The sequence below is a fragment of the Corythoichthys intestinalis genome, chromosome 15 (genome assembly GCF_030265065.1).
Source record: "Corythoichthys intestinalis isolate RoL2023-P3 chromosome 15, ASM3026506v1, whole genome shotgun sequence".
Lineage (NCBI taxonomy): Eukaryota > Metazoa > Chordata > Actinopteri > Syngnathiformes > Syngnathidae > Corythoichthys > Corythoichthys intestinalis.
The window spans coordinates 13483975-13508674 of NC_080409.1; the positions used below are offsets into that span (position 1 = coordinate 13483975).

At 40.0% G+C, this 24700-nt stretch overlaps 2 protein-coding genes across 5 annotated transcripts in view; one reads left to right on the forward strand and one right to left on the reverse strand.

Moving 5' to 3' along the window:
• Positions 1–375: 375 nt before the first annotated feature.
• mdga2a (MAM domain containing glycosylphosphatidylinositol anchor 2a) overlaps positions 376–24700 on the reverse strand; it is a 111605-nt gene continuing 87280 nt past the window's right edge. For 3 of the 4 annotated variants that reach the window (XM_057859885.1, XM_057859884.1, XM_057859883.1), the window contains 2 exons: positions 1756–1855; positions 377–1681 (listed from right to left, as the gene is read on the reverse strand). In XM_057859885.1, the coding sequence (XP_057715868.1) occupies positions 1599–1681; positions 1756–1855 (183 nt within the window). In that variant the 3' untranslated portion in view covers positions 377–1598. Of the gene's footprint in view, positions 1682–1755; positions 1856–24700 lie in introns of all 4 variants that reach the window. The other variant, XM_057859882.1, reaches the window with a different exon arrangement.
• Positions 6700–19791, forward strand: LOC130931250 (tubulin alpha-1A chain-like). The gene is made up of 4 exons (XM_057859887.1): positions 6700–6840; positions 18161–18383; positions 18457–18605; positions 18721–19791. Exons 1-4 carry the CDS (start codon positions 6835–6837, stop codon positions 19699–19701), a joined length of 1359 nt encoding a protein of 452 aa, XP_057715870.1. The 5' UTR covers positions 6700–6834; the 3' UTR covers positions 19702–19791.

The window sequence follows — 24700 nt, forward strand, 5'->3', positions numbered from 1 at the left end:
AAAGAATTTTGTCCAGCCCATTTTTTGCATTCTGTGTAAAATTGTGTACATTTTGGGTTTTCTAATTAGTTTTCATTTTTTGTGTTTTTCCACTGCAAATCCAAAAAATAAACACATTCATACCGAAAACATTTGTTATTGCGTTAATGTCTGGGAGAAACTGTGTATTTTCTGGAAAATTTTCAGGGGTGCCAATAATTTCGTCCATGACGTTTTTTTTTTTTTTAATTGGGGATTTAATTTTTTTAAAAATTGGAAATAAGCATTACATATTTTCTTCCATTTATTTAAAAACATTTTAAAATTTATTTTAACAAACAACAAAGAAAAAAACAGTAAATAGTCTTTCTTTTAATTCAAATTTACAATTTTTACATATTAAACAAAAAAATGGGGGGGGGGGGATTTCTTTAGTCCTTCATGAATGCAAACAATTATCTTTGTAATGAATCAAAATGAGATCTTTTCTGTGGAAAATATATTATACAGTTCCATAATTCATTAAGTAATAGGGCTGGCAGCAGATGATCACCTTGCAAGGCCCCCTAGTGGTGATAAATGTGCTCACCGCAAATTTCCCACTCGTTGACAATGAAAGTGATGACATCATCACCTCAATTTGACCCAAAAAATCTTTTTTATTGTCCAACACTTAGTCAAACATGCTAAAGGGAGGAAAAAAGTTGACATAAAAGCGCTCGCCGCCAACGTCCTCGTTGTCCCGCCTCTCGCTCGGGAACTTCCTGCCGAGACGGGAAGTGGATTTATCCTCGTTGTGCTTGTTTGAAAAATAAATTCCAGCGGGTTTTGTCGTTTCCTCGTCGCTGGGATGTCGCTCAGTCTGAAGGCACTTAAGTGTCATGGCGGACGACTGTCGCAAGTGTGTGTTCTCACGGGAGGGGTTTGTATCTGTGTGTGTGTGTTAATGCTTTCAGCGCCATTGACGGCGATAGAAGTCCAATTATGTTGGTCTTTCGGTCGTGAGTTGAAGGAAGTTCATCGCTTGTAGACGTCCGATCCATTTGAAGCTTCAAATGGATTGGACATCTGGCGCCGTCAATGGTACCCAATTAGTTATATAGTTTTTCATTCTTTTAAATATACTTCTTGATAGTTTTTCATACTACATATTTTTAAAAAAAACATTATTTTCATCCTTTTTAAAAATGCTAATGTATGAAAAAGGTATGAAAACCAGTTTATCACGCGAAGACATCCATAACATTCGTTCATTCACTGCCAAAACTTCCACTTCAAATGGATTGGACATCTACTCGTGATAAAGTCTTTGAAATTCGCAGCAGAAGGACAAAAATAGGTTCTTAACAACAACAACAAAAAAATCAATCATCTATTTTACGTCATTGGCTGCCATATCGATACAGAGTTGAAAATTTTCGTATTGTGTAGGCATACTGCGATTTTTTTTTTTCGTAATTTGCGATTCAAGATGGCCGACCGGTCGATCGTACGTAGGACAGTTCGTGGGGTCGCCAGCGGGTTCACTGTGGCGAAACAATTGGGAACGAATCTTAAACTAAGCTCAAAGCCGTTGACGCAAAAGGCAGGAGCGGGCGGGGCTAAAAGCGGTTGCGATGTCACCTCCGTTGGCCTATCAGAGTCAAGCTGAGAGTGACGAGGAATAAGCTGGGCTGGCAAGGCGGGGAGAATGAGATTAGGTCTGAGAAAGAGAGAGAGACTATCATTAGTGTCTCAACTCATTAGCCGGTATAGACGTTGATAGATGTCACTTACTGTTGGACGGTGGATCTTTGCATGGACCTTCTTGAATGGCGATGTCATCAACAGCGATGTCACCCTCGATGCCGGCGCCACGCACACCCTCTAGCATCACCTGACGTGACAAACATTAGCTGTTAGTATGACAGCGCCCGAGTGTTGTTTTTGGCAGTCCTTTTAATTTTTGTCTTTGTCTTAGTCTTTTGGACGAAAATACTTATTAGTCTCAGTCATATTTTAGTTATTTCAAAATATGTTCGTCACGATTGCAAATTGGCAAAAGCACAATTGCAAATTAGCAAAAGCACGAACTCCAATTGCCACGACACTAATGCTAATGGCTCGCAATACTACCACAAGAAGATACTGATTATGGTGTCTTTAATGCTAAACTTATAGGGATATAAAAATATATGGCAGAAAACACAGACAAGGCTGAAAAAGCAGTTTCTGCTCTTGCACTCCTAAACTTTTGCCATATACGATGATGCTTTCATTTCCTGGGCTACGAGAGGTATTTGCAGGCTTAGGGACCTTTACATCGATAATACATTTGCGACATTTGAACAACTGGTGACAAAATTTGGTATTCCTCGGAATAATTTCTTTAGATTTTTGCAAGTGCGCAGTTTTATTAACAGTTTGAATGCCTGTTTCCCTGCTTTGCCAGAGGAGAATGCTTTGGATACCTTTCTAATGCCTTTACCTTCACTTAAAGGCAGTTTATATATTACGGCCAAATTTGTAGTCTACAAAATGTATCATTGGCACAAATTAAAGCACTGTGGGAGCAAGAAATGGGTGTTATGATTTCGGAGGAAGTATGGGAGGCTGCACACTGAAAAGAATATTTCAACGCATTCATAATGCCATGCACCCTAACAAGGTTCCCAGGGCCTTTGGAAGCGAAACAGCCCCACAGCATCACTGACCCACCCCCATACTTCACAGTGGGTATGAGCTGCTTTTCAGCATGCGCATCTTTCGTGGCACGCCAGACCCACTTAGAGTGTTTGTTGCCAAAAAGCTCAATCTTGGTCTCACACAGAAATTCACACGGTCCCAGGCTTCAACTGGGACCGTGTGCTTTGGTCAGATGACTACTGAATGCTTTGAAATACCAGGACATTTTAAATCAAAATCTGTTGCCCTCTGCCCGAAAGCTGAAGATGGGTTGTCACTGGTTCTTTCAGCAAGACAATGACCCTAAACATATGGCCAAATCTACAAAGAAATGGTTCACCAGACACAAAATCAAGCTCCTCCCATGGCCATCTCAGTCCCCAGACCTTGTTTTGTTGGCAAAAGGGGGCTGTACAAAGTATTAACACCAGGGGTGCTAATAATTGTGACACACATTATTCGATGTCAAATAATTTTTTCTTTATGTGGGATTTTTCCCCCACTGAACGAATGCACTTGCATTGAAGGCTGGATTTTTCTCTTTTTTTCCATTAAGGTCCCATATTATTTGAATTTTAAAAAAATATATTAGAAGCTAAAAAACACATCTTTTTCAGGGGTGCCAATAATTATGGAGGGCACTGCATCTCAAAGTAACACATTTTAGAGCTGTAATTGCACTACCATGAAACCGTGATATTTTGGATTTAAGGTTATCATACCGTTAGAATCTCATACCGGCATATGCCTACGCATAGGGACGGTAGGGACATAACACTACCAACTTTTCAAGATTCTCAAATTGTCCCCATCAACTTTTAGGCAACCCTATTTGCATTATATAATTATATAATATAATATATTATATAATGGCTTCATTAATATATATATTTAGATTGTCTTCCCATATGTTGTATGAAAAGAATTGACCCTACCATTACTAAGTGATTTTTTTTCATTATGTTCAGACTTACATTTGTCACTTTTCACCTGCTGAATGTGCCAGTCCATTATTTTCCACCTTAAACGCATATCTAATTGGCTGATGCCCCCCCCCCCCCCCCCCCCACACACACACACACGCACAAAGCCCAGACACAGACAATATGCCCCCTTTGAAGACAAGGGATATTAGATGTTTTTTTTTCAGCCAGCTGCAGCCACTGTAAGCAATGTAAAAATATTGTGGAGGTGGGGAACACACCACTAATTTTGCTACTGAAAGTCAAACTTGGATCAGAGTCAGCATAACATTAAACTGTGAACTTGCTAACAGGCAAAAAGAAGCTGCTTAGAGCAGGGGTCCTCAACCTTTTTTGCACCACGGACCGGTGTTATTTGGGTCTTTTTTTTTCACGGACCGGTGTTCTGACAAATTTTGCAACCCATCAAAAATTGCAACGATGCGGTTCTGCGCATGCGCGTAATGTGAAACATAGCCGCAAAATGCGCAAATGCAGCGATTCCAAAGTAAACACTACAAACTTTCTGCCATGTAAGCTTCACACAACAGCTGCATACCGCGCTCACCATTAACGACTTCGCCTTGTCGTTAAACATTAATTAAGAAGCCCACTTCACAAAGATACGATTTTGGAAATTGTAGCAAGGTTTTCAACGCTCTTGTCGCGATGTCAGGATATTCCAGAATGACTTTAATCCAGAACCTCGGTAGAGTTGTTGTCTCAAATGTAGGTTGGTTGGAGGTTGTAGGCTCGTCAGGTGCCCTTTTCGCCGTAAAAATATTTCGAAAGACGTCTGTTTCCTGTTATCTTCGCTCGTGTGGGGGCTAATTATTTCCGGGAACAAATGTGCTGCGCCGCGGCCTGGTAATACGCTATTATCAAGGACAAGCGCACATAGATATATTATATACACAAACAAGATGTACTGCTAGCAGTCCAATCAATGGACTTCTATGACAACATTCTAATCTATCCCGTAGTATTATATCTAGACTAGACAGAGATATTGGTGTGTTAAGCAGGGGCACAGGGTTAATTCGGCCAGAATGCGGTCGTTATTAAATTATTTTTTCTTTGCGGCCCGGTCGCAAATGCGCCACGGACCGGTATCGGTCCGCGGCCCGGCAGATGGGGACCCCTGGCTTAGAGGGAAGCGTCCTTCTGTGTTCTCTACTGATAACGTTAATTACAGTGCCTTGCAAAAGTATTCGGCCCCCTTGAACCTTGCAACCTTTCGCCACATTTCAGGCTTCAAACATAAAGATATAAAATGAGGTTGGATGGAGAGTGTTTGGGAACAGCAGTCTTCAGCTCTTTCCACAGATTCTCGATTGGATTCAGGTCTGGACTTTGACTTGGCCATTCTAACACCTGGATACGTTTATTTTTGAACCATTCCATTGTAGATTTGGCTTTATGTTATGGATCATTTTCCTGTTGGAAGATAAATCTCTGTCCCAGTCTCAGGTCTTGTGCAGATACCAACAGGTTTTCTTCCAGAATGTTCCTGTATTTGGCTGCATCCATCTTCCCGTCAATTTTAACCATCTTCCCTGTCCCTGCTGAAGAAAAGCAGGCCCAAACCATGATGCTGCCACCACCATGTTTGACAGTGGGGATGGTGTGTTCAGGGTGATGAGCTGTGTTGCTTTTACGCCAAACATATCGTTTTGCATTGTGGCCAAAAAGTTCAATTTTGGTTTCATCTGACCAGAGCACCTTCTTCCTCATGTTTGGTGTGTCTCCCAGGTGGCTTGTGGCAAACTTTAAACGAGACTTTTTATGGATATCTTTGAGAAATGGCTTTCTTCTAGCCACTCTTCCATAAAGGCCAGATTTGTGCAGTGTACGACTGATTGTTGTCCTATGGACAGACTCTCCCACCTCAGCTGTAGATCTCTGCAGTTCATCCAGAGTGATCATGGGCCTCTTGGCTGCATCTCTGATCAGTTTTCTCCTTGTTTGAGAAGAAAGTTTGGAAGGACGGCCGGGTCTTGGTAGATTTTGGATCATTCAGAGATCCTCACTGAACTTCTGGAGTGAGTTTGCTGCACTGAAAGTAGAGGGGCCGAATAATATTGCACGCCCCACTTTTCAGTTTTTTATTTGTTAAAAAAGTTTAAATTATCCAATAAATGTTGTTCCACTTCACGATTGTGTCCCACTTGTTGTTGATTCTTGACAAAAAAATTAAATTTCATATCTTTATGTTTGAAGCCTGAAATGTGGCGAAAGGTTGCAAGATTCAAGGGGGCCGAATACTTTTGCAAGGCACTGTAAACTGTGAGAAATGTAGTGAACCGAGGTTCATCCCTTCCCAATTTTCATTTTTTATTTCATTTTTGTGGTCTTAAAGCAGCCCAAAGATGCTTTCATTTTGCTGTTGTGTTTGGCTAAGCTTGTGGAAAATGCCGTGGTTGTTCTAATTGAAGGAAGTGTCCATTCTAATTTATTGTTGTTATTCCCTGACTAAGAAGGTTTTTCAGTGATATTTATTTATTTAGACAGACAATGTTGAGTTGTCTTAAAACAAATGTTTATTTTTTGCATTCCTGGATAGTTAAAGAGATTATTAACAAGTTTGTATTTATTGTGTATGTTAACATAATTCATGTAAAAATAGTGCAATTTAAATTTGCTAATTAATTAGGTTCATATTCGTGAGAAATGTAGCCCTGACCGCCCGTGTGTCTGGTCTTATTAACGGTTTTATTAATGTCCCGCCCCCAGCAAAAAGTGTGCTTCCAAGTGATGTTGTTATATCGTCCCTACCAATGTTGTTGCCAAACCTACGCCCTTGCCTACTAATAATAAATGCAAACATGAGGGCTACATGACTGCACAGCCGTATTGCTTTCAAACTGGGCATTTTCGTACTGTAAGAGCACATTTTATTAAGAGCATATTTTCCTATGTGTTCGCCATGTTGCTGACCGGGTGGAGTCAGGAAGGAGGTTTACGTGATCACGGCGTCACCAGCCAATAGAAAGTCACGGAGTGCTTGCACCTGGCTGACGGACAGGTCACTGCCCAATGAAAGAAGAGCAGTCAAAGTGTCCGCGACCGTAATCAGCCAATGGCGGCACGGTAAACCATGGCGCCTGGGTGCGCCAGTATAAATACCGTTGCCAGTTCTGGTGGACGCATCAACGACCGCGTTACAGTCAAACTGTAAAACTTTAACGGACATTCTTCAAACTTCCTTGTTTGGTCAGTCAAGAGAGGCATGATGGTAAGAGTGGCTTTTTAAAACGTTTACAGGTTGCATACTAGAGTTGGCGTGTTTGTGCGTCATCGATCTCGGGAAAAAAGAACTGGGTAGAGATGGAGTGAAAGTAAATTTTGAATTTGTTGGAACATTTTCATGTGTTGAGAAAATTCGTCTTCATAATCCGCGAAATTTGGTACTCAACTGCTGACTGCGTGGACAAGTTAGCAAGCCGTCTGACGCCCAGTGTTGTTAATAACGGCGTTATTTTTGTGAGTAGAGTGTAATCTTCGAATTAATTACTTTTCCCATCTTTGCAACGTCGTTACCGTTACTGAGGATGGAAAGGCATGCGTTATTACGTTGGTTGAAAAACGCCAGAAATGTCTGAGCGATACTGAGAGAGCAGAGCGATAGGGGAGGAGGGGCAGGGGGCCGTGTCGGAGTTACAAACATGCTAGGTAACTAGGAGCGTTAGCATAATATTCGCGCTCTTGCTAGCATTAGCATTTAGCGTGGCAAGGGTCATGTTAAATGCTCGGGAAACTTTTTTTCTTTTTCTTCTTTTTTTTTTTTTTTAAAGTTCATGACGTTCAGGTGGGCACTGTTAATTGAAAATAATGGACTGTTTGCCCTTTTCAGTACGCATTATCATCACCAAGTGCCAGGGCCGGAGTGGGACTCCTTTTCAGACCGGTGTTCTGCCAAAATATCGGCGAAACGTGCTACATTAGTCGAATTTGACACCTAAAGTACTACCGTGCGCTCTTAACTTGTTTTGTTTAGATGCATACAGGAATAAGGTACTAAAAAAATGCCTGCAGAAAATACTTAAATGTAGTTATATCAAATAAGGACGGTTTAAACACGCTACGTGACTAATGTGGTCAACTGCTTCAAAGCTAACACAAAAAAAACACAATGGTTAAAAGTATGAGAGGGTAATACATGCAAAAAGTATCTTTGAGGCTGTGAAAAGGTTCTAAATAACTAAATAAAAACAAAAATAGTGAGTAATCACCGCCTCTAACCGATGTGCGCATGCATGTGAATGCATGCGCAAGCGCCCTGAGCATTGTGTAGGACGTTTCGCCGCGTAGTAAGGAATGGCCGAACACCGGTGTTCTGCCAAAATCTCCTACATCGGGGAAACGTCTACATTATTCGAATTTGACACCCAAAGTACTACCGTGCGCTCTAAACTTGTTTTGTTTAGATGCATACAGGACTAACGTACTAAAAAATGCCTGCAGAAAACACTTAAATGTAGTTACATCAAATAAGGACTGTTTAAATACGTTATGTGACTAATGTGGTCAACTGCTTCAAAGCTAACACCAAAAAAAACAATGGTTAAAAGGATGAGATGGTAATACATGCAAAAAGTATGTTTGAGGCAGTGAAAAGATTCTAAATAACTAATTAAAAACAAAAAATAGTGCGTACTTGCCGCTTCTAACCCATGTGCGCATGCGTGTGGATTAGGGGTGTGGAAAATAATCGATACGGATTGTGGTCGAGATAAAAAGGTGCGCGATGCGAGTGTATCGATTCATTCAGTGTACATCGGTGCAAAGACGGCGTAAAATCAAGATGCATTTGTCTTCAAGGTTGTATTGATATTTTCCACGTTGTACTGCATTCTGTCCTGTTTTCCGAGGTGTCTTGAATGCACCATCAGCTAGTGCTACAAGTCAACATGGCGAAGGGGAGCAGCAGTGGCGCTGAAGCGGATCAGATTTTAAATGCACTCTCAAAGTTCAATCCGTCGTTTGGCAGTACTATGGATTTTACAAGAAAGATTGCAGACTTCACAAGACTCACGCTATGTGTAAAGAATGCCGCGCTTCTAAACCTTACAACGCCAGCACAACCAACATGGGAACTCACTTGAAGAGACAGCATGGTATCGACGTCGCGAAAATGACAGAGCAGGGGGCTAACAACAAGACTGGCGAGAAGGACGAGAAGATAACTGATTATTATGGCAAGAACAGTAAAGCTACTACTTTTCCAGCAAGCTCTATCCGTGCTAAAGAGATAACTGAGGCCATTGCATTTTTCATCTGCAAAGACATCTAGCCTTATAATGTTGTTGAAGGAGAAGGCTTCAAGTATCTCATGAAGGTATAGAACCCAGATACAAAATACCAGATAGGTCGACTTTCACAGAAGCCAAAGTCCCTGCTCTGTATAAAAAAGTAAAAACGGAGATAACTGCGTCACTGCGCAATGCTGACAGAGTTGCACTTACAGCTGATGGCTGGACGTCATGCGCCACTCAATCATACATGACACTGACGGCACACTATATTGATAAGGAGTGTAGGCCTGTCGCGATGACAAATTTTAGTGGGCGATAATTTATCTCATAAATTATTGCGATATGCGATATTATTGCGCCCCCCCCCCCAAAAAAAGTTTTTTTTTTGGGGGGGGGGGGGGGGGGAGCGTTTATTTATTTATTTATTTATTGTCATCATCATCGGTATCATTGACAGTTGCAAGATGTGATATGAGCAACCCGAAAAAAACCGAAGAAAAGACAAGGGCTGACGAGAGAAGCATATGCTTATCAAGTCCCGTCCCCTTTTAACCGATGTACAATAACACAGTGAGAATACAGTATATATTAATAGATCAAGTACACCCATTTAAATGCAATAAATGTTTACTTTTAAATAAAAAAATACCTTTTAAGAAATCACAAAAACAATAGACCATGCCTCATTCAAGTAAAAGACAACAATATTAATACCGCACGGAAACACATAATACATGTATTTTTTCAAGAAAAAATAAAATTGCACTTAATAACTGAAGCATTTAGGCACATAGGTATAAAGTTGCAGTAACAGAAATTAAAGATGCACCGATACTAGTATCGGCAGGGGGTGCCGATCCAGCCCGAAATGGTGGTATCGGTATCGGCGAGTACCAACAAAGACGGCGCCGATACCATTTACCGGTCCATTATTAACTGTAGTCTCCTTACTGGCACAATGCCGTGTGACTTTAAGCATGCAGTAGTAGAACCGTTATTGAAGAAAAGAGGCCTAGACTCCACCCTCTGTTCAAATTTTAGGCCCATTTCTCATCTTCCATATATTTCTAAAATACTAGAAAAGGTTATCTATAGTCAGCTGCTACCATTCCTTGAAGAAAACCAGATTTCAGAACCATTCCAGTCTGGTTTTAAATCCCTCCACAGCACTGGGTCGGTTTTTTAAGAGTATCAAATGATATACTTCTGGCAACAGACTCTGGCAAGTTTGTTGTTTTAGTTATTTTAGATTTATCTGCAGGATTTGATACCGTAGACCATGAGATTTTAATTTCTCGTCTTGAACACAGTGTGGGTATTCAAGGTGTCGCTCTTGAATGGTTTAAGTCTTACCTAAATGAACGGAGTTTTTGTGTGAAAATGGGCAATTTCATGTCCAAAAAGGCATCGCTTCCTTACGGGGTTCCCCAGGGATCTGTTCTCGGCCCTCTTTTATTTTCGCTTTATTTATTGCCTCTTGGTTCTGTTTTAAGGAAACATGGTGTTTTATTTCATTTGTATGCTGATGACTGTCAGATCTATTTTCCAATGGCACAGAATGGCACTTTCTGTCAACTTATTGAATGCCTTAACGATATAAAGTCGTGGCTCTCATGTAATTTTTTTAAGTTTGAATGACAGCAAGTCTGAAATCATGGTGTTCAAACCAAGTAGCCAGGCCTCCCTGAATGTTGACCTCGGTTCATTGTAGGGCTGGGCGATATGGCCTTAAACATGTATCACGATAAATTGAGCAGATTTATCTCGATAACGATAAATGACGATAAATTCGCCCAAGCGGACTGTTATATAATTTGAAAATCTGAATCAATGCATGAAATACAGATTAACTATTTCTTGTTGATATATATACCAGCATTCAATTTGATATACTGTATTTAACAATTGTACATGCAGTCTAAACATTAAGTTTATAAAAATGTATTGTAAGCAATAAGAATTCAAGTATGAACATTTATAACAGCGTCTATGACTTGAACAATGTACATTGTCAAAATCAATATGCCTGTGCAAACATGTAATTGTAACACAAATGACTTGCAGCTTGAACAGTACACTTCAAAAAGACAACTTATTGTTAATGGCTGCTGTGACATAATTATTAAATACAAGTGTTTATTTTATGGTTTAAGGTTTTTTTTTCCCCCCAGTGCATTTTTTTAATAAATGCACGTACAATAAAAAATAGCTGGGGCCATTTCTCGGTCATTATAAGTTTCGCCATTGGATTGTACTTTATGCTGAATGCTTTACCATCACAAAAGCTATCAGAGGAATCACACACAGACAGATACAAAATAACGCCACATAGTAATTGCTAGATGCAGTCCGTGCCCAATCCACTCATTAAGTTCAGCCGTTTCGACAAGGTTAGAGCCGCTATCCGACTCCATAACGTTCATTTGTAGCGTTAGCCGCTAGCTAGCGTTAGCCTGGCTACCAGTAGAAAGCACTGAAAGCACCATCTCCGGAAATCGTGAGAACAAAGGAGGACAGCGGGTGAAAGCCCGTCTGGATGCCACCAAGAGTCTACTAAATGTCGGTTGAAAGTTTGGTGAACCTCCCTTAAGCCAGACTTCATCACGTTTTGCTTGTAGCGTTAGCTGCTAGCGTTAGCTTACTGGGCTTTTGTTTGATTGGCTTCCTGATGATCACGTGACTCCCTACGTAAGCACATTCACTGCTTTCTTAAAGGGGAATGAACATAGACGAACAACACAGAATCAAAGCGGGATGAAAAGACTATATTTTCTTGTTTTATTAATTTACCGAATTTACCGACATGGTCCAAAATTACGTCGGTAATCGTTAAGAATTTCGGTGACGGTAAATTTTCGGTTTACCGTCCTGCTCTAGTTCATTGTCTCCGTTTCTTAAGAATTATGTCAAAAATCTAGGGGTCCAATTTGATTCTGATTTTAAATTTGAGAAGCAGATTTCTTGTGTTGTACGGGACTGTTTTTATCAGCTTCGCCAGATTGCTAAGGTGAAATCTATTGTTTCACGCTCTGATATGGAAAAATTGATTCATGCTTTTGTCATAACTCGGCTGGATTTCAGTAATTCTTTGTATGCAGGTGTCAGTCAGGCGGCACTGGCCCGTCTGCAACTTGTACAAAACTCTGCTGCTCGACTCCTAACTAGAACCGGCAGGCGCGAACATATCACCCCGATTTTAGCATCTCTTCACTGGCTCTCGGTACGTTACCGAATACATTTTAAGATATTATTATTTGTTTTTAAATGTTTGAATAATCTTGCGCCGCCATATCTGTCAGAACTGCTTCAGCCTTACAGTCCAACCAGAACCCTCAGATCAGCTGACCACCTGCTTCTAGTGGTCGCAAGATCAAGGCTGAAGCTTAGGGGTGACCGTGCATTTGCGGTGATGGCGCCCAGGCTGTGGAACCAATTAGCACTTACTATTAGACAGGCCCCCTCACTTACGGATTTTAAATCACGCCTTAAAACATTTTATTTTTCTTCAGCTTTTAATGTGCAATGACAGTTTATGACCTCGTCTTTCATTTATTTTATTTTATGCATTTGTTTTATCTTTTTGTTTTATCTGCTCCAGACCAATGAGAGCGGGCCAATGGCCACTTTGACCAATGACAAGGGCGCTATTTCATATGGAGGAAAAGGAAACCAGGAGAAATGGCGGCAGTCTGGAAATATTTCCAAAATAGAAACCCCGTTGATTAAAATCAATGGCTGCATGCAAGATTTGCGGCCTGAAAGTCTCGAGATGTGGAGTTAAATCGGGCAGTTTCAATACCTCGAACCTGATAAAACATTTGAAGACGAAATGTGAACGAACACAACGAGTTTGAGCCTCCAAGAGCAGGACTGCTATCCAGAGGAAGGGCGCTGGATCAGAGCAACAATCTCTGGTCAATTCACTACGTCTACTGTACTTTTATTGTGTTTTACTGAAAGAAATGCCGCAGTAATTTGGGAACTATTTCCAAAGTAGGGTTGCCACCCTTCAGAAATATAAATAAGGGACTCCCCCCTCCCGAAAAAAGGAGGCTAATAGAGAGACGGGATGCTGTGGTCAATTATTATTACTTATAATTGTTAGCGTCCGCAAATGCGGAAACAAAGTTGGAACTCGAAGCAGACAACAAACGGGGGATACGTTAAAGGGTTTAATGATTGCAAACAAAAAAATAACACGCGATCGCGGGATAGAAGAAATAACAAAAGGACCCCGTGACAGCAGGTCGACGGAGCTTAATACTACAAACTCGAAGGTTAACTAAGATGATAGACAGCGAGCCAAAAAGCCAAAATAAAAACACTCAAATACCTGCACATGGTTGAGGTTACAAACGAGAGCAGCACACTAACAGAAAAAAAACCCAATGCAGGGGCGTAACAAGCAAATGTAGCGAGACTCTAGTGCAAGATGTCAAATGGCAATCAGCAAGGCAAATATCTTTGCGACCACCCGTGCTTAAATGCTGCGCTGATGAGCCTGCATTGGATTCAGGTGCGACGTCAGGAACGCCCCCACGACCAGCCCAGCAACAAAACACAGTCTAACCAGCAGCACAATGTGACAATAATTTCATGAAAGTTGCACTGTTTGGCCTTTGAGAGGTTTAAAAAAGTTTATTCAGTTCATTCAGAGTTTATTATTATGAATTTATTTTTACTTTCTTACTGTTGGGCTAGCATTATACATGTTTTATTAATTTCACAAATGTAGCACTATTTTGGCCTTTGAGAGCCAAAGGTTTGTTAAACTATTGTCTACTAGGGTTTAGTACACTATTCACTTTGTACTAGTCTTTTTCCTATTTTGCAAAGGTAAGCAACAGCCTGACAAAGCTTTGATAGAATGATTTCACATCCAATTATGTAGCTCTTTGGGGGGGGGGGGTATATATATATACAATGGGGTGGTATCAGTTTTTGCCGATACTGCACAGCCAGGTATCTGTATCGGGGCCAAAAAATGGTATCGGTGCAACGCTAACAGTAATTGCACTTCAACAACAGAGAAAAATAGACTAATTAAGTAGCAGTAACAAAAATCTGGCTCCCAAAGGTATCAAATATCATTTAAGAGAGGTAAAACGGTCTCATTTCTTGAGCAATGTAGCGGACTTCACTTTCCGTGAGGGAACGCTATTTTGCGCGGTGTCGTCTGTATTTCTCACATCAAGCAAATACCTCTAAAGATTGTCAATTAACGTGACGAGGAGGCTCCGCTTGTTGCGATGCAATTTTCTTACTAAGCAGTGAAAACTGGAGAGGATGATAGTGTTTCAAATGAGCATGTTCATTTATTCTGTTGGCCATCTTTGTTGAAAAAAAACCTCCAGAAACATTTTGCAGACTGGTTCGTCCTCTTCCTCATTCCGCTCACTCATTGCTGTGTGCCGACAGTGCACTCGGCCCTGCCTCCATCCATTAAATGACGGTCACTTAAACTCAAATGTATAAAACGAACATACCCAGAAGTCAATAAAACAGAATGGCACAAGGAAGCAGAACTTTAAACAGCGTCGTCAAGCACGTGCGTCACGCGCACACGCACGTGACAAACGCACACGTGCACGCGAGGCGATAAATCACCGCAGGAAAATTACCGTCTTCATTTTTATATACCGCGCAATAAATGGAATTATTGCATATTGTGACAGGCTTAAAGGAGTGTTATTTTTTAATTATTATTTATTTTCATATTACTATTTGGCTGACGCTGACAGGCATATATGGAAATTGTAAATAAAACACTCAGAGGAGAGTTCTCAGTTTACAGCAGATGAAGCAAGATGAGCAGATTTACAGCAGATGTCACTCACTGCTAAGTTGTTTGTATTCTTCTTTTCACAAGCAGTTGTGATTTATTAAATTGTGAAATTTAAATTGTGAAAGGTCATTATTTGTTATTGTTTTTCATATTACTATTTGGGATATAGATGGACATTGCACTTAAGACACTCATGCCACTGACAAGTTGTTTGTGGTTTTCTTTGCACAAGCAGTTGTGTGTATTTCATATTACGTTTTGTCTGACAGACAGGGATGTAGACATTGCAAAGTGTTACTTTATGTCACACATTGAGAGTGATTAATGTTACTGTAACGTTTACACGTACAGCATCTTGAAGCTATCTCTATTTGTTTTGTTTTACTCAGAAATCAATAAACCAAAGCCTTTTGTGACATACTTAATTGCCATCTTATTTTTTGTTTGTTTGTTTGCTTAGTATATAAAATACGATATATCATTTTTGCTTCACACTGAATCGCATTTGATTGAACTAATTTATCAAAAAGGAACACACACGTGTATCGCACTTTATCGAAGTGCATCACGTCATATCGGGAACAGGTTGTATTGTAGCATATCAAATCGGGATGGAGGGTGAATCATATCGTATCGAAAACATGGATTAATCGTAAGTATCGTATCGGGCAGGGATTCATTGTATCGCAGATTATATCGTATCACTGGCAGGGCATCGAGATGCATATCTAATCGCCACAGTAATGGAGATCCACACCCCTAGTGTGGATGCATGCGCAAGCGCGCTGAACATTATGTAGGACGTTTCGCCGCGTATAAGGAATGGCCAAACACCGGGAGTTTCATTCCACTGACCGTCCCACTTTATATCATGACCTACCGTATTGAAATATCATAAAAATAATTGTGCTGTGAAACAATTAAAATGTTAGCTCGCGATTAATCGCATGCTCTCGATCATAAACTTACGATTAATGGCATTTTTTTTTTTTTAATGAAAAAAAATTATATATTTTAATTTTTAAATACAACTATTAGTACAGGAGTTGACCAATGTGCTTAACTTGCATCATTCGAATTTAAGCCTCATTAGAAAACAAAAAAGCTTTACTTTACACTTGTAAAGGTTAATTAAATATGAATTTTCCCCAAATAACTTGTAAAAAGGGAGGCACGGAGGAAGAGTGGTGAGCATGTCCACTGACAGTTCTGAGATCAAGGGCTCAAGTACGGGTTTTGTGTGGAGTTACCATTTTATTTTTGGGGTACTATCTATAATTTTATCTTACAATATATACTGTATTGGACTGACTTTTTAAAGGCTCAGGAAGCTTTTGCAGGTGTTTTGAATTACACATGTGTTACACTGGGCATAGACTTCATAATGTATTGAAAGCACACTGGGCACAGGGCCGATTCATAGGGGGCCTATCGCCGTCAAAGCTGACCGAGTGGAAAGAAAAAGAGCTTTTTCTGTTAAAAATTCTTGTGAGTAAATGCTTAAATCCCTGAATTCTTTATAGATATGGACGTAAAACAGTCTCGATTCTTGGTTAAAAGCAAAAAAAAAACAAAAAAAAAACGTGCAGGTAGTTTTTATTTTACGTAAATATTGCAAACTATGAGGCTAGTCAGTAAGGAAATTAGCGGTTGCCATATGTAAACGAAGAGCTTTTTCTGTTAAAAATTCTTGTGAATAAATGCTTAAATTCATGAATTCTTTATAGATATGGACGTAAAACTTAATTAATTTTACGTAAATATTGCAAAGTATAATGCCTATGCTGTAGCGGCTAATTTCTCCCATTGATTTTTTTCACATTTCAAAATACATGCATGGGCACGTTATAAAATGGATCATGTAATAACTTGTAGAACATGACAAGTAACGTCAGTAACTTTGCCAAGTAACTACTCTTACGTTGAGGTTACTGAGTTACTAACGCAGTTACTTTTAGGGAGATGTAATTTGTAACTGCAATTAGTTAACTTTTTTAAAGTAAGATTAACAACACTGCTGACGCCAATGATTTTCTCTCGCGGCACTTTTTTGTCCTAAAGACTTACTATTTTTTTGACTGGTGCTGTTGATGAGTAGAAACTTAATTCTGTTCTCAAGAGTTGCACATTGGGATGGGTAATGAGCACAGCGGTTGGCGTTACGCTACCAACGCCCAGGGACCTTCAATCCAGGGAGAGGAGGAGGAGGATAGATCGGGGGCAATGGTTTGTGATGGGGCGAGTGCTGAGTAGAGGAGTTCCAAAAAATTGATTATTACATGCATCGCAATTCGACACGTGACGATTCGATTACGATTCATAAAGGTTCAAAAACGATATTTTTCCCTCATAACTCTATGGCAGCCGCTCGTAGCAGAACGAAATTCAAGACACCTCTGCCGCCGGGCACCGTTAACAAGCGCGCATGTTATGATGGATGCTGCTGGTTACTGAGAGAGAGATTTATTGCTTTTTAAAAGACTGGAAAATAAATTTGTGTATGATAGAGGCAGGAAAACAGAAGCGCAACCCGGTGGTCGCGGTTTTGTGCGCAAGTTTTTTTTTTTTTTGAGCAAGAAGGGAAGAGAGAGAGTTCGTTGCTCCTTGTCATTTAGATGTCCAGCAGTAGTTTTAAGGCATTTCAATCGAAAAATGTCCTGAGTGTGTTGCTGAGACCCGTGTGCATCTAAAAGAGGTGAGTACACAAACCCTCTTGTACTGTTTAGCCTTTATTGTTGTTGTCTTTGAGATCTTAATAGTTAGCGCCGAGCGCTAAGCTTATTCGCTAACATGTTTGTCATATGCAGAACGTGTAAAACCACGATTAAGTACAGTGGTAACACTACAAACATGTGAAATAGTACAGAATTCTGTGAAAACAGTATATTGGTTAAAAGAAGTCTTATTCCTAAAGACACTTTGTTTCCAGAAAATGAGAGAATTTAGGGAATTCAGAATTCATTCCACCTGTGTAAATTTTATTGTATTGTTGAGAGAAATAAGTCCTTTAAAATGGTTAATGTTTTTGCATTTTCTTGTTAAAAAATAAATAAATAAATAAATAAAAAAGCAGCTTAAAGGCAGCTTTTTGTTGTATGGGCATGTTTCCATCATTCCTGTTGAATCATTGGGATATTTTAAATAATGGACATAAATTTGTTTGGCTACTGTATTAAGTAGTAATGTACGATGCATCGATAATCGTGATAATCGCGATAACTGTGATGATCATCAGTACCGCGATCATTGTTTAATAATCGGATCGTAGCACCCTGAATGGTAATCGAATCGAATCGTGGGGTGCCTAAGATGGCACACCTCTAGTGCTGAGGCCACGCACTGATGGCATGAAGCTGAGCGGAGTCTTCAAATGATGGATACCAATAACTTAAAACTTCTCAACATTCGGCGATTTTTCACTGGTGACTAAAGTAACATTCAGGGATAATCTGCAATGTCAGCAACTATATTAAATGTAAATAACTCAATGAATTTAATTTCCATCCTCTGCATAGCGTGAGTGCATCTCCATCCACGTTGGTCAAGCTGGCGTCCAGATGGGCAATGCATGCTGGGAGCTGTACTGTCTGGAACACGGCATTCAGCCGGACGGACAGATGCCCAGCGACAAGACAATCGGATGCGGGGATGATTCCTTCTACACCTTCTTCAGTGAGACTGGAGCTGGAAACCGCGTCCCCAGAGCTGTCTTTGTCGACCTGGAGCCCACTGTCATTGGTAAACCAATCGCTCGTGTAGAAATCAATTACTCCGAGACATCGTACGGCAAATTTTTACGGAATCTTATCAGGTGAGATCCGAACTGGAACCTACCGCCAGCTTTTCCACCCCGAGCAACTGATCACAGGCAAAGAAGACGCTGCCAACAACTACGCACGTGGACACTATACCATTGGCCAAGAAATTATTGACCTGGTCCTAGACAGGATCCGCAAATTGGTGTGTACAGGTCTCCTTCCTTCACCAATTAGCCTAGTCATGATCATGGGTTATCATGTTTTCTGAAATCACAGAAGCCTTTTGTCCTAATTTGTCCATTGCTTTGTCTCCTTAGGCCGACCAGTGCACCAGCCTCCAGGGCTTCTTGGTGTTCCACAGCTTTGGAGGTGGCACCGGTTCAGGTTTCACCTCCCTGCTGATGGAGCGTCTCTCCGTGTACTATGGCAAGAAGTCCAAACTAGAGTTCTCCATCTACCCTGCGCCTCAGGTGTCCACTGCTGTGGTGGAGCCCTACAACTCCATCCTGACTACTCACACAACTCTGGAACACTCAGACTGCTCCTTCATGGTGGACAACGAAGCCATCTACGATATCTGCCGCAGGAACCTCAACATCCAGGGCCCTTCTTACACCAACCTGAACAGGCTGATCGGCCAGATCGTGTCTTCCATCACCGCCTCCCTTCGGTTCGATGGTGCCCTGAATGTGGATCTGACAGAGTTCCAGACCAATTTGGTGCCCTACCCTCGTATCCACTTCCCCCTGGCCACCTATGCCCCCATCATCTCCGCTGAGAAGGCATACCACGAGCAACTGTCTGTGGCTGAAATCACCAATGCCTGCTTTGAACCTGCGAATCAGATGGTCAAATGCGACCCTCGTCACGGCAAGTACATGGCCTGCTGCCTCCTGTACCGTGGTGACGTGGTGCCCAAAGATGTAAACGCAGCAATTGCTACCATCAAAACCAAGCGCACCATCCAATTTGTGGACTGGTGCCCCACTGGTTTCAAAGTCGGCATTAACTACCAGCCTCCAACCGTGGTTCCGGGTGGAGACCTGGCCAAGGTCCAGAGGGCTGTGTGCATGCTGAGCAGCACCACCGCCATTGCAGAGACCTGGGCCCGCCTCGACCACAAGTTTGACCTAATGTATGCCAAACGCGCCTTCGTGCACTGGTACATTGGTGAGGGCATGGAGGAAGGGGAATTCGCCGAGGCCAGAGAAGACATGGCTGCTCTGGAGAAGGATTACGAGGAGGTTGGACTCGATTCCATTGAGGGTGAAGTAGAAGACGAAGGAGAAGAATATTAAATGGCACTCGGTACATTTGGAAAATTTGTTCTCAAAAAAGCATTTCCATATTCTGTTATTAAAGGATGACTTGTTTGAATAAAGATGACGTGAAGCTGCTCTGTTTTAATGATTGGTAATGCATTAATATTTTGCAATATCGTACTACAGCTCAGATGACATGCAACTAGGGCTGTCAAACGATTAAAATTTTTAATCGAGTTAATCACAGCTTAAAAATTGTAATTAATCGCAATTCAAACCATCTATAAAATATGCCGTATTTTTCTGTAAATTATTGTTGGAATGGAAAGACAAGACGGATATATACATTCAACATAATGTACATAAGTACTGTATTTGTTGATTATAACAATAAATCAACAAGATGGCAATAACATTCTGTTAAAGCGATCCATGGATAGAAAGACTTGTAGTTCTTAAAAGATAAATGTTAGTACAAGTTATGGAAATTTTATATTAAAACCCCTCTTAATGTTTTCGTTTTAATAACATTTTCAATCAAAAAATAAACTAGTAGCTCGCCATTGTTGATGTCAATAATTACACTCATTGTGCTGAAACCCATAAAATCAGTCGCACCCAAGCGCCAGCAGAGGGCGACAAAACACAAGTAACAAGTTGACATGACACTGTGCTGTCATTTTAATCTGAGCGGGGTATGTGCGTTAATTGCGCCAAATATTTTAACCTGATTAATAAAAAAATAATAATTACCGCCCGTTAACTTATTCATTTTGACTGCCCTACATGCAACATAGCAAAATTCCACCATGTTGAGTCGCTGCTCATTTTAAATTCCACTGCTTCCCCTGGTGGTTGATTTAGAAGAACTGATGTATGCGGACAATATTCTTTTGTCTTAGGACGTAAAACATGTAGAATTAGGCCTAAATGTGCACTCGTATTAGTGATTGGTATATGAGCCAAGATTTCATGCTGATACGTATACAAATAGTGAAATTGACAGAATACTCTTGCCACTTAAGTCTTCAAGGGACAATCAGCCTTGTGTTTGCAAGGCCATATATTTTCTAGGAGGGTGGTATTCAGGTTTTAAGATACCAACCGAACAAACATTTTGGCCATTGAGAGCAATTTATCAAGTTTTGGAGGAGTTTATTCATGTCAGGGAGGCAATAAAAAGTACTGGAAATACTATAAATGCTTTAAATTTTACTAAAGCGTAGCGTTTCTTCAAAACAATAGTACTCAAGTAAAAGTAGACATTTACGAAATGCACTCAAGTATCCAGTGAAAACAATACTCATGTAACGAGTAACCGCTTATTTTGTTTGATTTTTGTTTTTATAAATTATTTTTTTATGAACTGCTATAATGGGAAAAAAAAGGGAAAAAAATTCCGGTGAGAGAAAAAAAGAAATGAACCATTATTAATCCAAAAAAACTATGACTGGCCTCTAGTAGAGAAAATAGTTCATATTTTGAATAGTCCTTCATAATTGCTATTATGGAATTAAAAGGATCATATCTCCGGTTTTTGGTGGTCAATTGGTGCCAAATAAAAATTGGGAGAGAGATTTAAATTCACGCTTTCGAGTCATGTTGAGGGCAGCACTCTCTGTCAAATATTTCATTCTTTACGGTGCTTTAAAGACGCTACATGATTGAACAGGCTGGGGTGATCATACACAGAGATGCAGTACTTCTCAAATGGTGGGGCGCGCCCCCCCAGGGGGGCGCAGAGCGATGCCAGGTGAAGGCGAGTGACCTTGGTGAACATGCTTTTTTTTTTTTTTTTTTTTTTTTTTTTTTTGCCGTACTAGAATAAAGTGTACTTGCACATCCACTCCATGGGTGGCAGTGGCGCTCCCATTTTCAAAGTGCGTGCAGTATTTTTGAAGTAAGCAAGAGCACACGGAAGAGACTCATGCAGAGCTGGACTCACGCAGCGACCCACTGTCTTCTTCGGTTCTCACGTGTCCGGCCGAGAAGTGCCGTTTTCGGCTTGGGATCGTCACGACCACCGCCCTCACCTACGGTTCTCCCTCGGCCGCCGAGAATGCGCTTTTTTCGGGCCGTTTGCCTTTGACTTTTAATATAGTGGGAAATGAGGAAAGACCACTGTTTACTGAGTCTAAAAATGATTATAGCGGAGAAGCCAAATCAGTTAAGACGCCACTTAAAGACATTAGACCTCAATCTCATTGATAAGCCGCTTGATTGTTTTTCAGCGAAAATGTGCCGAATATTGCCAATTGTCACAATCGTCCCGCTTTGTCAGTGTTATATCAGTAAACCAGTGAGCACTGTGGTGAATCAGCGAAAATAAAAACTTTCCTTCTGTCCAAAGACTTTTTTCCCCCCCTTCTATTCAGTTTTGTTTTTTTTCGGTCAAATTTTTTGGCATGTTGTCCTGAAGAGTAAATGTTTCTAATCAATTTGAATTTGTTATTATTTACTGATTTTATTACATTTTATTTTTCAGTATCAAATGGTCAAAAATGTACCTTGAGTGTATTTTTACAGTTTGGATGTGACTTTTTTTTTTTTTTTTTAACTTAAGGCAAATTGATGCGCGTTAAGTCTTTTCTGTTACAAGCAACACAATGTTAAAAAAGTTATACTTTATTATAAGTTGATCTATGTTACTTTTTTTAATAGAAAAAAAAGGACACAATGTTAAGCTGAGGCGTACTTATAATAGTAATATAGACGAATGATACTATTTACAGTGGCGGCAGAGAGTTGGGGGGGGGCGCGAAACATTTACGTCTTCCTTGGGGGGGGGGTAACAGAAAATAATTGAGAAGCACTGGATTAAGGGGTGGCCGGGAAGCATAGCTCTCCAAATGGTCGAAAATATCCTAGCATGTAATCTACTTTCCAATACAGTGGTACTGCTACATACGAAGTTAAATCGTTCCAGTACCTTGTTTGTAAGTCGAAATGGTCGTATGTCGAGCAGGATTTTTTCCATAAGAATACATTATAATTCCATTAATTCACTCCACAGCCCGAAAACCTGAACTAAATTCTTAATAAATACAGATGTAACTATTACAAATATCAATTACAAAGAGCAAAACAAATAGATTATGTATAAAAATTGGAATAATAGTAATATTACCTGTAATAATATTAACAAACCGGGTTCTAATGTGGCAAATGTGTTTGCGTGGTGTACCTGAACGTATCGCGTGGCTGACTTGACGGAGTGGGCCTTTTTACTTTCATTTTTTTACTTGCTGCAGGGGATGGTAGGCGTGATGTGTTGCACAAGTTGAAGAATAAATGATTAGATAACCAACAATGCAGGCGATTTCTTTGGCGATGTTACCACAAAATTTGCCACCTTAACTTATAAAGACCGGCGAACAGAGGAGGACCGCCGAGATACAGTCGACGGCTGTATTGTTGAGCCATATCACGGATGCGCACCCCACGCTCATATTTTTCTATCATATCCATCTTCATGTCAATGGTAAGCATCACTTATTTCCTTTTTTTTCACCACCTGCACTAATATTGTTGGAACCCATGTTGATTTCTTTCACATGAAAATATGCTGTGCGTATGTCTTGCGGGAAAACAAAGACACTGCGGTGCTGTCATAGATATTTAGAGCATGTCGTCAGATGTAGAAACATATAGCAGGTCAAATTATACGTTGGATTTCAAAGAACGTGTGTCGAAGCGATCGTATATCGAGGTACTGCTGTATATGAATTTAAAATAAAGACTTTGTCGGTAAAATGTCTCTAAAGTTGTAAAGCAATAGAACAACAAAAATGAATGAAATTAACAAAACATTTTCATAATGGGTCAAAATTAATTTTCAACAATGAGGTCAAAAGAATGGAATGTAAACAGATTCAAAACACTGACTTTATCGTTCCAAAATGATTCAAAACGACATGAAAAAATGTAGCATTAATATTATAGTATACTAATATATGTGTATGGTGGAAAACACAGACAAGACTGAAAAAGCAGTTTCTGCTCTTGCACTCTTTAAAATAAACTGCTGTATTTTAGGCCAAAACAACTGTTGTGTTTGATCAAACAATATGTCTATATGCTGCCATAGCAGATTCATGGCGCGTTCAGCCCCCGAACTATTTTTAATTTGTCCGTTTTACCCTGGAAACCCCCGTTTACAGACGTCACGCAACCGCTTTTGTTTCAACCCAGCCATAAAACTAAGGTAATTAATCATATTTATTATTCAAAACTTCTGTCATTTTAAGTTAAAATCATTAATTAATGTCTAATATTTCGTAAAAAAAAAAAAAAAAGACTTTAAAAAAATTATTCAGTCGCATATTTTAAACAAATTAAGGCACGATGAAAAAAATGGTGTCTGTAAAAAAGTCATGGATATCTACTTCATAACTATTGCTTTATTGTATTTTTTTGTTAGTCGCATTTTCTCCGATATGTTAGATGATAATCGGTCCAAACAAAGAAAAAACGTTTAAAAGGGTAAATATATGAAAAAGAAAATCTCAACCACTCCTTGATGTCTGCAATTTCTGCATCGCGACCCCTTGTTTTATGACCATGTTTCACCCATAACATCCCCCAAAAATCCAGCTGTGGCCATTCACAGCTGTGTCTTGACATTCAGTGATACATGCTACATGGAGTTTTGGATCGAAACAAGGTAAGTACGCAATAATATCTCGTTAAAAGTCATGGCGTCTGTAATTCTGCTCTTACGTGCTCTCACCTCCAGATAGGGTTTTGCTGTTATTTATTTTTTTTAAATGCCCTCCTGTTCAAAATTTTTCTTTCCCCAGAAAATTGAGATTTTAAGCTTTCCAATGATGTATCACACATTCAATTTCAAGTCGCCATATGGAGGAAAACAGGTGACTTAAAGTTCTGCTCTGAGACCCCTAATTTGGCCAACTTTCAAAATTGTCTGATATGCACGTGTAATACATCATTGGAAAGCTTAAAATCTCAGTTTTCTTGGGGAAGAAAAATTTTGAACAGGAGGGCATTTTAAACAGTAAAACTCTAACTGGAGGTG

Bases quoted from the DNA above. Each gene is read 5' to 3' on its own strand.
- LOC130931250 (XM_057859887.1), top strand. The intron at 18,384-18,456 runs GTAAACCAATCG...GAATCTTATCAG, and splicing joins CCTGGAGCCCACTGTCATTG to GTGAGATCCGAACTGGAACC. The intron at 18,606-18,720 runs GTGTGTACAGGT...TTGTCTCCTTAG, and splicing joins TAGACAGGATCCGCAAATTG to GCCGACCAGTGCACCAGCCT.